Source organism: Lithobates pipiens, unplaced genomic scaffold (genome assembly GCF_037356315.1).
Source record: "Lithobates pipiens isolate NorthernLeopardFrog02 unplaced genomic scaffold, aLitPip1_a1.2 Scaffold_8, whole genome shotgun sequence".
NCBI classification, from domain to species: Eukaryota; Metazoa; Chordata; class Amphibia; order Anura; family Ranidae; genus Lithobates; species Lithobates pipiens.
Genome location: NW_027507903.1, coordinates 48,468,296 through 48,485,782, shown reverse-complemented (window position 1 = coordinate 48,485,782; position 17,487 = coordinate 48,468,296). Strand labels below are relative to the sequence as shown.

Sequence of the window (17,487 nt, the reverse complement as noted above, 5' to 3'; positions counted from 1 at the left end):
ATACAAGTATTGTAAATGATTTCTATTTTTCACACGGTAGAAGCAGCTGTCTTTCTTGCTGTGATCTTACATCACTTTAGTCATAAAACGCTGGGATGGGTTTAAAAGATGGCCTCCAAATGCATTCTTTTATATCTTCTTAATGGCTGTACTTCATCCCTGATCAACATGAATCTCATTTGCAGCACAACTCCAGCTTGCATACTTAAGCACTAATTGACTTGAACTGAGGATAATGGAGGCAGGGTTGGACGGTGTGAAACACCTGGCTTGGTGCATCTCCGATCACTTTCGCTGTCTATCTGTTTAATGAGCTGTGTGCTGAAGTTTAGGTTTTAAAGGTTTGAAGATGTGGATGTAAACCAGATGGGAGTTTTTTTTTCTACCTATTTTCTGTATATAGTACAGACAAAGTATTGGCTGCCAACTGGCCCAGATTTACCTGTTTTGTTGATCTGATAACATTTTCATTAGAGGTGTACTTTCAATTATTGTTGGCATGTATTATTGGTGGCTGCTAGCAGTCCCTAACTTCTGGTTTGGAGGATATGTGCTTGTAATTGTCCCTGGTTTTCTGTACCGACAACATGTGCATTAAAAAAAAAAAAACTGACTGCATAATTTCTATTTAGCTATACTTAGTGGACCAGGGTGTAGTCCGCTTTCTCCACTGCAGGTGGTATGCAACCACAGTGGCATTGCAGTTGGATGGGAAGTCAAGAGGAACATAGTTTCTCAGGTCGCTGGGGAGCTATCCAATTGGATGCTGTCATTCCATGTGACTTTAGTGGCACTCTTGGGTCAGACAGAGCCTATTTAAGGTCCTGGGGCACATTTTGTGTGTGGAGGGTATAGGGACAGATCACCCATCTAACAGGGACAGTATTAGTGGTAGGTGAGGTTCCAGATGAGTAGAGAGAGAGCAGGGACACAATGTCCTTCCTGGAAGACTCCCGTTTGGGCACAAACTTGCCGGGCTACAGTCTATTCCTCAAGACAGTCTCTGATCATCCGGGACCTGCTGTTACCCTGTTTTTTGCAACAGCCTGTGAGTGCACCCGGTTGGGTTGTCTCCCCGCTGGGTAAGTATGTTTGGACTTTATCTACAATACAGTTCTGTTGCTGCATCTGGACTCCGAGTGTTTACTGCTGCCACAGCATGCCGCGCCTTCCCACAAGGGTACTGCCAGGGCCCCAGAAAAACAGGGAGCCTAGAAGTGTCCAGCTTCACAGTAATTTTTGTAGGTAGTAGTAGCATTTTGGCAATAGAAACCGCTCATGTGGTATGCACACCTTGGCTAGTCAGGATGATGTAGCTTGCTGGGTCAACTCCCTGCTCATTGGTCAGAGGTGATGATGATGATCAATTAACAGGCAATATGCTGCGAGGCTACATAATAAGCCACAAAGCTGGACCCAGATTGAACGCACATTCACACCTGAGCATGTTTATGGGGCCAAAAAGCATGCAGTGGTAAGAGACCAAGAGGTAACATTGAAAGCCACTATGCTGCCTGTTCAATAAGCCCCCATTCACACCTTATGCCCCATACACACGATCAGAAATTCTGCCAGCAAAAGTCGGATGTGAGCTTTTGGTCAGAAATTCCGACCGTGTGTATGCTCAATCAGACTTTTTCTGGCAAAATTCCAGCCAGCAAAAGATTGAGAACATGTTCTCTATATTTCGGTCGGAAAAATCCGAAAATGCGCTTGTCTGTATGCAGTTCAGACGTGCAAAAAATCATGCATGCTGGGAAACAATTTGACGCATGCTCGGAAGCATTGAACTTAATTTTCTCGGCTGATCGTAGTGTTATATGTAACCGCGTTCTTGATGGTCGGAAATTCAGAGAACTTTTGTGTGAGTGTGTGTATGCAAGCCAAGATTGAGCGGAATTCCGTCGGAAAAACCATCCAAGTTTTTTTCTGACAGAATTTCTGATTGTGTGTATGGGGCATAAGAGTTTTGTTTCATCGCTCCTGAAGCATGACAATACTCAGAAGCACACGTTGTCGGTTCTAAAGACTTTAATGGGAGCGTCTGAAAAACACACATCTATGGGTCAAAAAAGTACAATATGAAATGACCAGACAGGAGGCTAAGGTAGCATAGAACCCCCCGGTGCTCAAAATAAGTCCATTATTCTCAATGGGCCTGTTCACACCTGACCATTGTGTCTTCTGAAGCTAAAAGTACATGCAAGTTCTTTAGGCACTCCCAATTATGTCTGAGGCCAGTTGTGGCAAGATAGCTGTAAACTACAGTCTCAGCAGTGTAGGTGGTAACTCGATCCAACTGACATCCTGCAGATTGTACAAAGCTTTAATCGAAAACTTGTGCTTCACATGAACATCAGATAGGTGAAAAAAAATCAGTCTGTCTAGCTCCAGCATTTACATGTGCTAACAACATAAACTAAAGACACTAGCTATACAGAGCATCTCCTAGCTACAGAGTGAGGAGGGAACAAAATTATTTAAAGGCAAACAATGCATGCGTAACATGATGGTATTACAAGTTCTGCATACAAACATGCAAAATAAGTCATTAAATCCCCTAACTATGCACTCACTCAAGTGTGAGCAGGGGCTTACTGAAACTCGCAAGTGCGTGTGACCAACCTGACACCACATTATACAAGAGGTATGTAAATCACAAAACTGGCTTACCAAAACTACAAAATGTAAAAATGCATACCTATATTTCAACTTTGTATTTGGACAATTACTGAGACTTTCACTTTGATATTTTTGTAAGTCAAAAGAAAGTTTCCAAGGGTAGGTCTCCTAAATTTAAGACTGTCCTAGGAAGTCAGACCGATGGCATATGTCAGCAAGAATGTAGCTGGAATCGTTTTTAATGTTATCAACTATGACAGTGATTTTGCAGTCTATTTTACAGCATGCTTCTCTCTAGCACAGCGTTGGACATTCTATCAGTCATTTTTTTTTCCCTCCCCCATTCTGACACGGTCCAGAAAATAAGCTGCTTTAAGGGTGATTTATAGGAAATTCTCAAGCTGTTTCTGCTTATAAAACTTGCACGACTATTACCATGCAGGAAGTTTGCAGCTACAAATGATACACAGGAGAGAAGAGCCTAGCATTGTGCAGTTTTATGCCGGTATGCAGGATTCTTGTTATGATTGTGGCCCCAAAGGATATACCTTTCACAACACTTGACTTTATGTCCTGGTTTAAAAATGCTGACTGCTCCTGTCATTGTGAAATTACTGGTTTGCAGCATATTTTACAGCTTGCTGGATTTGAAAATGGCATTCGGTGCCACAGAGTACCTGCCTGCCATGAAAATGGACTTGTAAGATTTTGACACCGGGGTTAAAATGATGTACTTTATTGTAAAATCTATTTAGCTGTCATATTTTATCTGGCCTGTCCAGCTCAAACTAACTTGCTATAATTCTCCTGATTGGAGAGCTGCCGCAATCATGTCAAGGTGAAGGTTGTAACCACAGCTGGTATGCCATATTTTCCATCTTTAAAGACGGGAGACTGAAAGCTGGCCTTCTCTTTTCAAGGTTTAACATCATTCGCATTATGTAGAATGTGAACTCTGGTAACCTAAATTTACTGTTTGATGTGCGTTTTTCTTTTGTTTTTAAAGCTGGGTTTGTTTAAAAGAAAAAAAATAAGTTTTTTATTTTATTTTTTTATTTTTTTGGGACAATTTCAAGTCTACCTACCGTAGAATCAGATTGTAGAACTAGTCACGTCTTTGAGTGGACAAACATCAAAGACATCTCTTGTTTTGAGGTGTGTGTTTCCAACTATATACAGTATCTGGAGCTTGTGATGGACAGCATCTGTTTCATTGTTGGTCAGGAGCCAATCAGTGCAGGTCCTGGTCAGTCACAAACTACTAATTAAAGCCCCTTTCACACTAGTGTTGTGCGACAACTCTTTGAAAATCACGCAATTTACGCCCTTAGATGATATGCAAAAAAAAGCTTGTCACACTTCTGGTGCCATTGTTAATGGCACCCCAGAAGTGCTAAGCAAGGAGCATGTTCTTGTGCAAGTGCTAAAAGCGTAAACGGGCAAAGCTTAAAAAGGAAAGTTGACTAATTTGCCATGTTTGTTGAGTGTAGGGCAGCCCATTGAAATGAATGGACTGTCCCACTCACAAAGCACGACAACAGGCCCAAGAAAAAACCCAAATTCCCAATCTCCACTGTATAGCTGGATTAACTGTAAATTTGTTTTCATATTTTAGAAACTTCTCATAACTGGGAATTGGTCTGTTTAAAGACTGCAGATGAACTTTGTAAACTCTTTGAGCAGAAGGCAGCTAAATCCACCAAATAAATGATTGTGTCTGTTTTTAGTTTTGATATTCAAATATAAAAGCGTGTTTATCATACCCATTGTATTGCATGCCCAATAATTAGTATGCTATGGTAATATATAATATTTTATTATATTTGTTGTGCCAATTTTATTGAATGGAGAGTTTTGATAATAATTGGAATTTGTGAGCACCTTTCAAGTTTTTAGGTTATGCATCAAAAATCATTAAAAAAAAAAACACCAAAATTGTATTTTGCCTGAAAGCAATAGACAAATAACTACCTTCTAAGCTATATATATATATATATATATATATATATATATATATATATATATATATATATATATATATATATATATATATATATATATATATATATATATATATATATAAATATATAAAATCTCATTTAAAATACACCTATGATAAAAATTAGAGACAGAATATCAACCAAAAACACTCTCCCAATAAATGTTTACCTTATTTGCTTACCAGAGTCCTCCATCAAAGATTCCAGTTGACCTCTAACATACAAACAGAACTCACCCAAGACATTGTGCTACCTGGGTACAAGTTTGAAATGCTACCCCCCCCCCAAAAAAAAGTGACAGTGTGTGTGTGGGGGGGGGGGTGTTGTCAGTGATTGTGCTGGGAGGGGGGTGGCAGTGCTAGGAGGGGGGTGAAAGTGCTAGGAGGGAGGGGGGGTCACAGTGACAGTTCTGGGAGAGGGAAGTAACAGTGCTGGGGGGTGACATTGCTGGAAAGGAGGGGGGTGGCAGTGCTAGGAAAGATAAGTTAAAAGGCAGTTGTACTTACTGTGACACTTTGTCTTTGTGGCATCTGGCAGCAATTACACCTATGCTGAGATGAGGTGATGGTGTTTCTTCCAGCCCCCTCCCACTGCAGTCCTCCCAAGTCAGCTGACCTCTAGGCTCTGGCCCCCTGCCATTCCGTGAACTAAATGGGCGGCCATTGGCTCCAGGGCCAGCCCAGCTGCTTTGTGCCCCACCTGCAGCCTGGAAACCTTGCTCACTGGGATGCAGCATCTCCCATGCTGGACGGGGGTAGACACGGAGCTTCTCACGTCTGGAAGTTCCCTCTCCTTCTGTCTCCAACCCGCACAGCAGGCCAATGAGCTGCACTGCGCCCCTGACTGATGTGCACTCATAGCTGCGCCCCTGTACACAAAAATACTGGAAAAAAATGTGGGTGTCAATTTGCCGCCCTTCGCAAACTGCCGCCTGGGACCATTGGACCCACCAGGACCCATGGTAGGGCCAGCCATGCATACAAAACCTGATGATCAAAAGTGTCTAAAAGAACAACTGTTCTTGTTGCCTGGAGCTACCTCATTCTCAATATTCTGTATATAAGAATATTGATTTTATAGTAATTAGTGATGTGCTTTCCATTTTGTTTTCATCATGCATATAGTCTGATGCACTCTTTGTTGGCCACAAATTACAGTTTAAAAATCGTAGTAACAAGTGTGTGAATATACAATGATTCCAATTTTAGATCTGTGTACTACTACCTTGGAGAAGTTGAGCAGAACCTGAAAAGGGGTTAATGAAATGGACAGGCTCTTGGAAAACCAATAGACCTTTGCCAAGCTCATGTACTTTTAGTGTTTGTCTTTCGGAGCTGTGGATCCTGTCCATGGTACAAAATGGAGCAGACACATGAGATTTATGACCTGTGTGCACAATACAGCTCTTCATTCAACTCTGCGGAGACTCTGTCCTGGTCACAGCTTGGTGTGATACAGTAGCAGTAACTGACATCTTGCCTGTCTGTGATTTGGATTGGGCCCGAGTGCAAGCGGAATGAATCAATGCTAACACACATCTGCAAATAGATAAGTATGTTTTAATAAAAATGCATTTCCAGGAACACACAAAGGCTTCAGTCTCTTCTTTGGCTAAAATGTGAGGTTTTTAAACAAACACCTCAGTATATAATTACCCTTCTCATTGATGTTGGCAGCCACATAGATTTTTTTTTTTTCTTTCTTTACCTACAGAATAACTGTGAATTGTTATTAGCTGGAGCTCAGGAGATGTTAGGAAATATTCACAGTTCACAGTTAACAGTTTTGCTTTGCTTTAAAATCCAGTATGTGAAAATTTTATTTCAGTGTGATTTGTGTGATTTAACCTGTGTGCCTTTTTTCTTTTCTTTTTTTATAGGCATGGTACGCGGTGCGCGGGTGAGGTGGCAGCAGTTGCAAATAATGGGATTTGCGGTGTTGGAATAGCTTATAACGCCAAGATTGGTGGTAAGCATGTCGCTCAGAATATAATTTAGGGGCAATTTATGTAGAAATTACTTTATAGAAAAGAGCAACAGTCTCTTACCGTTGTTTTCAGAGCAGTCTGTGTCGTTGTTTATGGTCACATTCTCAACTCTATGAAATTTACTAAGACTGGAGCAAACAGAACCTGTAGCAGTTGTGCATGACTACCAATTGGCTTCTATATTTCATTTGCAAAGCCTAACTGAACAAAGTAATGATGTGCAAATTTATAGTCCTACAGAGCAGCCAATTAAAGCTTGGTGTATATTAGATCAATAAAAGTTGAATCCTTATAGCGTGGCGAATGTAATCTTTTTTTTATGTTTGTTTCTTTGATCAGTAGGAAATGTGGTTGTTCCCATCTGTAGAAAATTGGCTTTTTCTGCGATTAAAGGAAACCTGTAGTGTAGGAGTATGGCGGCTGCTGCTGACCTCTCCCTTGGAGAATGCTAAGTGGGCAGCAAGTCACTCTATTTTAATGACTTAAGTATTTTTATTTTTTTTAATGGACTTGGAATAAATATGCTTATCGGAAGTTTCCGAATATACCCTTTTCTAATTTTAACTGGTCAGCAATGGCTGACTATAAATATCTCTCACAAGCTTTCCTTTAAAGAAGCTGGTTACATGAAGCCACATTGCATCAGATTTTGATCCTTGCTTTTTGAGGCAATTTGCTGTCAACATTAAATGCAAAAAAGAAGACCTGGTGACTGTTTTAATTCCATTGAGTACACCTAGGCCAAGGGTAGGCAACCTTTTGATCACAGTGTGCCAAAAGATATATTTTCAAAGAAATTGAGAGTGCCGATTTTATAACAAAAAAAGTCAACTTCACACTCTCAATCACAAAAAGGATTATTATTTTTTTTTTTAAAGTAAAGCCCCATACACACTATCAGATTTTCTGTTGATTTTTTTTCCTTCAGATTTACCAAAACAATATAATATGAGGTCAAACCTTAGGATTTTCAATTTGTATGCAATCAGGCAGGCCCTTGCACTACATGATTTTGGTAAATCTGAAGACAAAAATCAGCAGAAAATCTGATAGTGTGTATGGGGCTTAAATGCTGTAAACTACTTGAGTAGTGAGAAATTAACATCCTACACTCTCACGCCTCAGATCAGCCCCAATTCCTACACCTTCACACCTCAGATCACTGCCACCCCCCCCGTAAATCTGTCCCACCACTGTACCACCCTGCTCTTCTGTCCCACCACTGTACCACCCTGCTCTTCTGTCCTACCACTGTAACCCCCCCTGTACATCTGCCCCATCAATGTTCTCCCTTTCTCATCTGCCCTACCACCATACCTTCCTGAACATCTGCTCCACCGCCGTACCCCCCGTGCCCTTCTGTCTCACCACTGAACCATCTTCTCATCTGTCCTAACACTGAACTTATCTGCTCATCTGCCCCACCACTGTAACCCCCTTTCTCATCTGATCTGCCCCACCAATGTACCTCCTGCACATCTGCCCTACCACTGTACCTCCTTTCATATCTGCCCCACTGATGTACCCCCCTGCTCATCTGTCCCACCACATTAACCCCCTGCTCATCTACCCCATTACTGTACCCCCCCTGCTTTTCTGTCCCACTGCTGAACCCCCCTCTCATCTCTCCCACTACTATACCTCCTGCACATCTGCCCCACCACTGTAACCCTGCTTTCTCATCTGCCCCACCAATGTACCACCTGCTCTTCTGCCCCACCTCTGTTCTCCCTGCTCATCTGTCTCAACAATACACCTCCGTTCACATCTGTCCCAACAATACACCTCCGTGCCCCACTGCTCTACCCCCCTGATTTTTCTGCCCCATCACTGAACCCCCTTCTCATCTGACCCATCACTGAACCCCTATCTACTTATCTGACTCATCACTGAACCCCTATCTACTTATCTGACCCATCACTGAACCCCCTCTGCTTATCTGACCCATCACTGAACCCCCTCTGCTTATCTGACCCATCACTGAAGCCCCTCTGTTCATCTGTCCCATCACTGAACCCCCTCTGTTCATCTGTCCCATCACTGAACCCCCTGGCTCTTCTGCCCCAGCACTGAACCCCCCGGCTCTTCTGTCCCACCACTGTAACCCATTGCTCATCTGCCCCATTACTGTACCCCCCTGCTCTCCTGTCCCACTACTGAAGCTCCTTCTCATCTCTTCCACTGCTTTACCTCCTGCTCTTCTGTCCCACCTCTAAACCACTTCTGCTTATTTTCCCCACTGCTGTACCCTCCTACTCATCTGCTCCACCGCTGTACCCTCTGCTCATCTGTGATATGCAGAGTGGTGAAGGGAAGCAGAGATGTGCTTGTATTTGATTTATGTGACGTCACATACATGCATCAGAAATGGATGCGCAATGATGGGCTCAGGTCAGGGGTATTTTCTGAAAGCAGTGGGCCTGTGTGCAGGATCATAAGTGGGGCCCCCACAGCTCAAGCTAAGTGCAGCCCTCTGAGCCACAGCAAAAGTTGGGTGTGATTTTCATTGCGCTGAATACTGGCTGTGTCTTAAAAGGACACAGAGTGTCAGGGTTCAGTAGTAAGTGATACAAAGGTTCAGGAATAATTTCAACAAAATTCCCAGAAGCTCAACAGGAATTCCACAAACTGTTACCTGACTGTTTTCTCAATCACAGTGAAATCCCTTTTTTCTGAGATTGGTAGTGGCAACCAAGCGAGTCATCTTCCTCCAGATGGTGGACAGAGCTAGCAAGACTGTGATTGGCTTTAGCAGTGGCCAATGACAGTCCTCCTCCTGGAAACAGGGACCGCCCCCCTGAAGAACTGCACCCAATCTCTTCCCCATCACAAAAGCTAAGGTTGCACCTACAGCAAAGTTAGACAACCAAACAATGTTTCCCATCTTTTACAATGTGTGGGGGGGCACGGTGCCTCCACCTCAGTGCGGTGTGGGGAATTCTGAAATTGGAATGCATTAGTGTCTCGCTGACATTTCCCTGCACTGCTCTGCTGATGGGGAGGGAGTCGAGTGCCGGCAAAGGAGGCTTCCCCTACTCCTGACCTAGACAAACTGTTGAAACCATACGGGGTGACTGGAGAATAACAGGTTATCTATTTATAACCTTTTTTTTGTTGTTTTATAGAGGATAATGCAGAGAAGGATAAGAACCTCTACCAGGATCTTGGGTTTCAAAGACCATGCAAAAATTATTGAGCTCATCTTTAACATCAATATTACCAAGACACTATAGTGTGAATCTCCCTAGTGGAGGACACAAAAAACCAATGTGCCTGAGCCCACCAGGAAGAGATCACCTGTAAACGACCAATCATCTGCAGCTAAGGCATTCCCCACCCTTCGGCTACATTTGTAAATGCTTCTTGCTTAATGTGATTGTAGCCGTATTAGTGCAATTGTGACAGAGAAAATTGAGTACTGTTCGTGATACTTTTTTTATATGCACTAACATACAATTTTTCAGGACAAGCTTTCAGGGGTATTTTTAAATGCTTCTTGTAAACTTGCAGCTGTGGGACGTTCAGTGTCCCCCACTGCAGATTATCAACCCGGTACAGGTAGCCACTTCATGGGGGTCTCAACAAGGATTCCAAAGAGCATTCAAAAATGACTGAGCTCTTCGCTAAATGCCACCAATATTGAAAGTGAGAACATTTTAATTAGTCACCAAAACTGGAGTCAAGAGGGAATCGTCAATTGGGGGCAGTTTTCTGATTATCTGAGGATTTTCCCTCTTGTTATGGTGTCTGAAAAACAGGAAGTAAAAGGCGATCTTCCCAATAGGACACCGAGGTTTAACCATTCCTGCTTTTTCTGAAATGAGGGGGAGGGGGGGGGTGGTTTCACTTTACATAAACACCAATCAGCCATAACTTTATGACCACCGACAGATTAAGTGAATAACATTTTCTCAGTACAATGGCATCTGAAATTTGGTGGGATATATTGGGCTGCAAGTAAATATGTTGTCCTTGAAGTTGATTTCTTGAAAGAAGAACAAATGGGCATTTCAGTTTGCTGTGTATGGGGCTGCAGAATGGTCAGGGTGCCCATGCTGACTTGTGTCTATAGCCAAAAGCGCCTACAATGGGCACATGAGCATTAGAACTGGAGCACACCGCTATGGAAGAAGGTGGCCTGGTCTGATGAATTTTCGTATTCATCTGTGTATAACACGCACCCCAAGTTTAGGAGGGAATTTTAAGGAAAAAAAACTTACATTTAAATGCCCATTAATGCAGCCGTGTCCATCTGCAGCCGTGTCCATCTGCAGCCGTGTCCATCTGCAGCCGTGTCCATCATTGCACCCTTGTCAGCATCATTGCACCCTTGTCAGCATCATTGCACCCTTGTCGGCATCATTGCACCCTTGTCAGCATCATTGCACCCTTGTCAGCATCATTGCACCCTTGTCAGCATCATTTGCAACCTTGTCAGCATCATTTGCAACCTTGTCATGCAGCCTCGTCCATCGTTGTACCCTTGTCAGCGTCATATGCAGCTTTGTCATGCAGCCTTGTCCATCGTTGTACCCTTGTCAGTGTCAATTGCAGCCTTGTCAGTTTATTTGCAGCTTTTTTTTTTTTTTTAAATGGCGCCACCCAGATACAGAGCTAGATGTCCTGTGTATCTCGGCGGTGCTCGGTAGTTCTCGCCCGCCTTCGGCCGTTCTCGTCAGATTTCAGCTGTTCTCGTCAGTTTTCGCCGCCTTCGGCCATTCTTGTCAGCTTTCGCACGCTCTTGGCCATTCTCGGTCCTGGAATTTATGTGCCATTTACTTGACACATACCAACTGCCTAAACATTGTTACTAACCAAGTACACCCCTTCATGAAAACAGTATTCTTTGATGGCAGTGGCCTGTTTCAGCATCTGTGGTCTTATCTATGGAGGCCCCACCTTGCAACTTACAGGACTTGGAAGATTGACTACTGATGGCTTGGTGCCAGATACCAGAAAATACCATCAGAGGTCTAGTGGCATCTATGCCTTGATGGGCCATGGCTGTTTGTGCAGGAAAAAGAGGGACCTTCTGAGTATTGGGTGGTCATAAAGTTATGGCTGATTAGGGTGTATTTTAAGTCTCTGATGATGTGCATATGCCAGCTGAAGGACCTTCATAAAATAATTGGGGGGGGGGGGGGGGTTTACATTTCAATCTGGTCTGCAGTTGTAGTCTGTGAATCATGAAAATGGTTCTGGCACAGCTTCAGTCCTAAATGGAACACTCGGGCTACCCAAATGTTCACGTTTAGGCACTTGGAGGAATGAGTCAAGCGCACATGCTAAAAATGGTCATGATGCCAGTTTTCCTAGGGGGAAATACTGTAGTAATGATCAGAATTGTGTTCTAACCTGGCTGAATGTTTTTTCCCCAAGATCTGTTTGGCAGTATTGTCTTCAGCTGGTCTTTGAATTTGAGTGTCCAGTTCAGATCGGTTATTTTGTGTTTTTTCCGGTAACCTTTTTTCACATGCCAGCAGGGATGTTTCCATCTTAGTTAATTTTGCATTTGAAACGTCATCTTTCAATCTGTATATTTCCTTTCTCGTCTTATGTTACCACTGAAGAAAAAATGTAGTCGCGCATTCCATGATGCAGAATTGACAGTGCAGTTTTTTTTTGTTGGGCAGGTGTTCGAATGCTAGATGGTGAAGTGACTGATGCTGTTGAAGCAAGATCATTGGGTCTCAATCCTAACCACATCCATATCTACAGTGCCAGCTGGGGACCAGAGGATGATGGCAAGACCGTGGATGGTCCAGCCCATCTAGCAGAAGAGGCTTTTGTCCGAGGGGTCACTCAGGTAGACTTTAACTTTTTTGTCAATTTTGTAAGCTTTGCATTGATGACACATCTAGGGTTTTCCTACTCTTTTGCAATAGTTTAATGTTCTAAAACAGCCGGGTGATCGGATTCATGTGATCTCTTCCCTTCCGATACTGTGTGAATAGAAATTGCAGGTGCTTCATTTTCCAGGCATTGTTTCTGTAGCTGGAAACATTCAGCACAACGGTGCCAGGATGTAATCTTCCTCTATCATAGCTTGTCAATAAAACATTTTAATTACTCTTTTCACATCATAAAATGACAATTACTTTTCCGCTCTGAAAATATCAGGCCAAACAGGGAATATATTGTTCTTCTATAGTTGCAGGTTATTTTTTTACCTGTAATGCTGCTTGACAGGTTTTCTCTTTTAAGGCATTTTAAAGGTTTTAAAGAAGCACAATATATTTTTACTGTAGGATCTCACTGAACCTTCCAAAAAATAGTGAGACTCAACATTTAACTTATAGAAATCCATATCCTTTTCCATATCCTTATTCATATCTTAATTTTTCTGGACTGGTAATCAATGGTCATCAATAGATTTCCAACAGGTGGAGCCACTTGTGAAATCTGGGTATCTCATGGCCATGGATTAGTTTAGGATTTCACACAAAGCTGATTATTTTAGTTTTGCATGGTTGTTGGCAAGTATTGTATTATAATTTTGCAAGGGCAATTTCACTTTTGGGAAAAAATATAGCAAAAAAAAAAAAAAATATAGCTTAAACAGTTGTTACAGATGTCATAGTGTAATTGAATGTTCTTTAAAAATGACCTTTACTTTCCAATCTGCAGTTTGTGTAATTTTCTGTAACCTTCAAATGCAATATGGCAACCTGGAGTTGTTCTGTACCCAGCTGGTGTACAAAACATCTCCAAAAATTTCATTTCCTGCTTGTGTGATTGGCTCACTGATTTTCCGAGGAGTTTGCACTAAGTTACAAGTCAAATGTTAAGCAACCCTGGCATAAGTGTCAGTTTTGGTGAGCGTACTCCCTAAGGGTTAATTACTTCTGAGGGGATGCATACACTTCAGCTTTTCTCATTAGAACACTGTGAGTGCAGCGGGTAATTCTAATGAACCAGGCCTTTCATTCAATATATTATCCAAACAACATAACAGACAGAGCAAACTTTTGAGAAACAAAAGGTGGAAATCACCTTTTTTAAAGTTTGTTAAAATTCCTGCCATATACATTGATCACCCAGGGATTTTTTTTTTTTTTTCTTAACAAAAATGGGGTTAATCTTTAACTGGTAAGGTGTCAACATTAATCAGAATTCCCAGTTCCGTTCAGCTACTATAAAGCTTGTGTTCTGATTCCCCTGGTGGATTCCCATATTGTAAGGTGCAAAAATACGTGTTTTATTGGGACAGTGGCATATCCACTATAAACAGGAGGGACCAGAAACTGATAAATGGGAAATATTGTCGTTTCAGCGCTGCAAGAAACAGACTGATAGTCCAGTTTGTTAGGATGGCCTTTAAGAAAATTGGATGTCCTCTTAAAAGGTTGGCAGTAAAAAGAATAGATTGGATATGAAAATGGAGTGAGGGGTATGCTCAATGAAAACATCAAAAAAAAAAAAAATGCCCATAGAGACCATTCATTGTTTCGGATGTAAGATCTGTCCCTCTTGCTTAGGCTTGTGCAGTCAGGCTTTGTTTTTCCTGCAGATTGTCTTTTGCTGCAGTGTGGATGACCATTTTAAGCTATTTGACCGGTTTCATTTTGGGTTTCTTTAGATGCATCAGTTCCAATTAAGATGTGATTGTATTGTGTGCAAGGAAAACACAGCATGCATTTTAGCAGCAGTTATTGAAATGCAAACACCAGTGTTTGTCAGCAATGCCCATCTGCACATGCCCTTAAACAGCCGTCTGAGAGTAAACTTATAAGTACGTTGCTTATGTCATCAGTTTGTGTTTTGTTGCTTTTACAGGGTCGTTATGGTCTTGGCTCTATATATGTTTGGGCCTCCGGGAATGGCGGAAGAGAACGTGACAGCTGCAACTGCGACGGTTATACAAACAGCATCTACACCCTGTCCATCAGCAGCACCACCCAGTATGGCAATGTACCATGGTACAGCGAGGCCTGTTCCTCCACACTGGCTACCACATACAGCAGTGGGAATCAGAATGAAAGACAGATTGTAAGTATTGTCTCTGTACACTCTTTCCTCTCACCGCTAAACTCATAAGGAGGATTACTTCCCTTGTATGGCCATAGAGAATAGCATGGCATTTGTGATTTAATATTGGGATGCAAGATATAATCTTTTATATATAGCAAGGAAAAGTTAGATCCCCCTTCTGGCATATTTCACCTGACTTCCTGGCATGTAGAATATTTGGTACATACATTTAAGGAAGACTTCCAATTGCCGTAACAAGCACAGGATGCCACTCAACCGACCCAATGCTCGTTAAGGGTTTATAGCTTCAGACAGCACTGCTCCAGCAGCCACACACAATCTGATGTGTTTCGTCCCACCCTCTAGGGCTTGGTCATGGAGGAGCTCTGACTAAGCCCCGATGGGGTGGGTGAAATGCATCGGGGGGTGTGGCTGCTGGAGCAGTGTTGGCTGAAGTCCTACACCTTAACGAGCACTGGGTCAGTTGAGAACGTCTTGCTTTCATTATGCAGGCACTTCTGGATTGGTAATGTTGGACGCTTGTTCCCATGCACTGAGCACCAGTGGGGAGTTACACGTCTTTCTAGCTTCGATCGACACTGTAAGCTTTCCAAGGTCACTATGCATATACCATACCTGTGAGTATCTACCCATATCTTAAAGAAGAATTCCAGGTATGGATATTTTTACATATGCATTTACCATACCTGTGGGATCCCTCTAGAACAGTGCTTTATCAACCAGGGTTCTGTAGAACCCTAAGGTTTCTCCAGAGGTTGCTAGGGGTTCCTTCAGCATTAAGCAATTTCTGCCTCTCAGATAAGTTCCCACTCACACCATTGATCTTTTTAGCTATCTGTAAGGAGGCAATTCTTCCCAATGACCACAAGTGTAAGGACCATTCTTCCCACTGACCATCACATCAATGTATCATGAGTAGGGATGAGCCGAACACCCCCCGGTTCGGTTCGCACCAGAACTTGCGAACGACCCCCGCGTTCGGTACGAACGTTAGAACCCCATTGAAGTCTATGGGACTCGAACGTTCGAAATGGAAAGTGCTAATTTTAACGGCTAATATGCAAGATAGTGTCCTAAAAAGGGTTTGGGGACCTGCCTCCTGCCTCAGGGGACATGGGTCACTGCAAAAAAAAGTTTTAAAAACTGCCGTTTTGGCGGGAGCACTGATTTTAATGATGATTAAAGTGGAAAAAAAAAAGTGAAATATTCCTTTAAATATGGTGCCTGGGGGGGTGTCTGTAGTATGCCTGTGAAGTGCCACGTGTTTCCCGTGTTTAGAACAGTCCCTGCACAAAATGACATTAAACGGAAATAACACCATTTAAAACTGCTTGCGGTTTTAATGTTATATCTGGTTCCTGCAATATGGTTGAAAATCATTGAGAAACATGGCATGGGTAGCCCTCCCTGCCCATTACCAGCCTATTTGGGTCTTGTACGCATATTAAGGGGAACCCCGTACCCATATTAAAAAAAGGAAATGCGTGTGGCCCCCAGGCCCTATATACTCAGAACAGCAGTATACAGGCGGTGCAAACAAGACAGGGACTGTGTAGGTTTGTTGTGTTAAGTTGAATCTGTTTGTCATTTTCAACCGGTACATTTTTAAAGTGTAGCTCCAGTCAAAAAAACGATTTTTAAGCTTTTTGGAAAACATAGGGAAGGGTTATCACCCCTGTATAATTTGTTTTGTCGTCCATCTTTTTTCATCTCACTTGCTGCTGTCTCCTTGCGTTTGCAAGTAGGAGATGTTTGTAAGTTGGATGTTTGAAAGTAGGGGCCTGCCCTATATTATAGCGGTATGTACTGGGTACAGAGCACGCAGACAGCACGCACTATCTCCTAACACTACTGACTGCAAGCTCTATTATTAACCACTTGACCACTGGGCACTTAAACACCCTTAATAACCAGACCAATTTTCAGCTTTCGGTGCCCTCACATTTTGAATGACAATTACTCAGTCATGCAACACTGGACCTATAGGAAATGTTTGTCCTTTTTTCACACAAATAGAGCTTTCTTTTGGTGGTATTTAATCACTGCTGGGTTTTTTATTTTTTGTGCTATAAAAGAAAAAAGACCGAAAATTCTGCGAAAAAATGAATTTTTCTTCGTTTCTGTTATAAAATTTAGCAGATTAGTCATTTTTTCTTCATAAATTTTGGCCAAAATTCATACTACTACATATCTTTGGTAAAAATAAGTACAAATTGGTGGATATTATTTGGTCTTTGTGAAAGTTATAGAGTCCACAAGCTATGGTGCCAATATCTGAAAATTGATCACACCTGAAGTACTGACGGCCTATTTCCTTTTTTTTTTTTTTCCACAAAATTGTCATATTATCAGGTTATTTCACACACACAGCATATGCATACCACAAATTACACCCCAAAACACATTCTGCTATTACTCCCGAGTACGGCGATACCACATGTGTGAGACTTTTACACAGTGTGGCCACATACAGAGGCCCAACATGCAGGGAGCGCCATCAGGCGTTCTGGAGCACCCAGGCCAATTCTGACATTTCTCTCCTACATGTAAAAATCATCATTTATTTGCTAGCAAATTACAGAGAACCCCAAAACATTATATATATATATTTTTTTTTTTAGCAAAGACCCTGGAGAATACAATGGTGGTCGTTGCAAATTTTTATCTCACACGGTATTTGCACAGCAATTTTTCAAACGCGTTTTTTGGGGGGAAAAACAGTTTTGTGCTTAAAAAACAAACAAAAAAAACAGTAAAGTTAGCCCAATGTTTGCATAAAGTGAAAGATGAAGTTATGCTGAGTAAATAGATATCAAACATGTCACTCTTCAAAATTGCACATGCCCGTGGAATGGCGCCAAACGTCGCTACTTAAAAAATCCCCAT

The 17,487-nt window shown here is 42.1% G+C and overlaps 1 protein-coding gene across 2 annotated transcripts in view; it reads left to right on the top strand.

Moving 5' to 3' along the window:
- The window catches only part of FURIN (furin, paired basic amino acid cleaving enzyme), a 391,128-nt gene that overhangs the window by 295,124 nt on the left and 78,517 nt on the right, over positions 1 to 17,487 (top strand). For both annotated transcript variants that reach the window (XM_077472137.1, XM_077472136.1), the window contains exons 7-9: positions 6,502 to 6,590; positions 12,243 to 12,415; positions 14,386 to 14,598. In XM_077472137.1, coding sequence (XP_077328263.1) covers positions 6,502 to 6,590; positions 12,243 to 12,415; positions 14,386 to 14,598 — 475 coding nt within the window. The remainder of the gene's footprint in view (positions 1 to 6,501; positions 6,591 to 12,242; positions 12,416 to 14,385; positions 14,599 to 17,487) is intronic.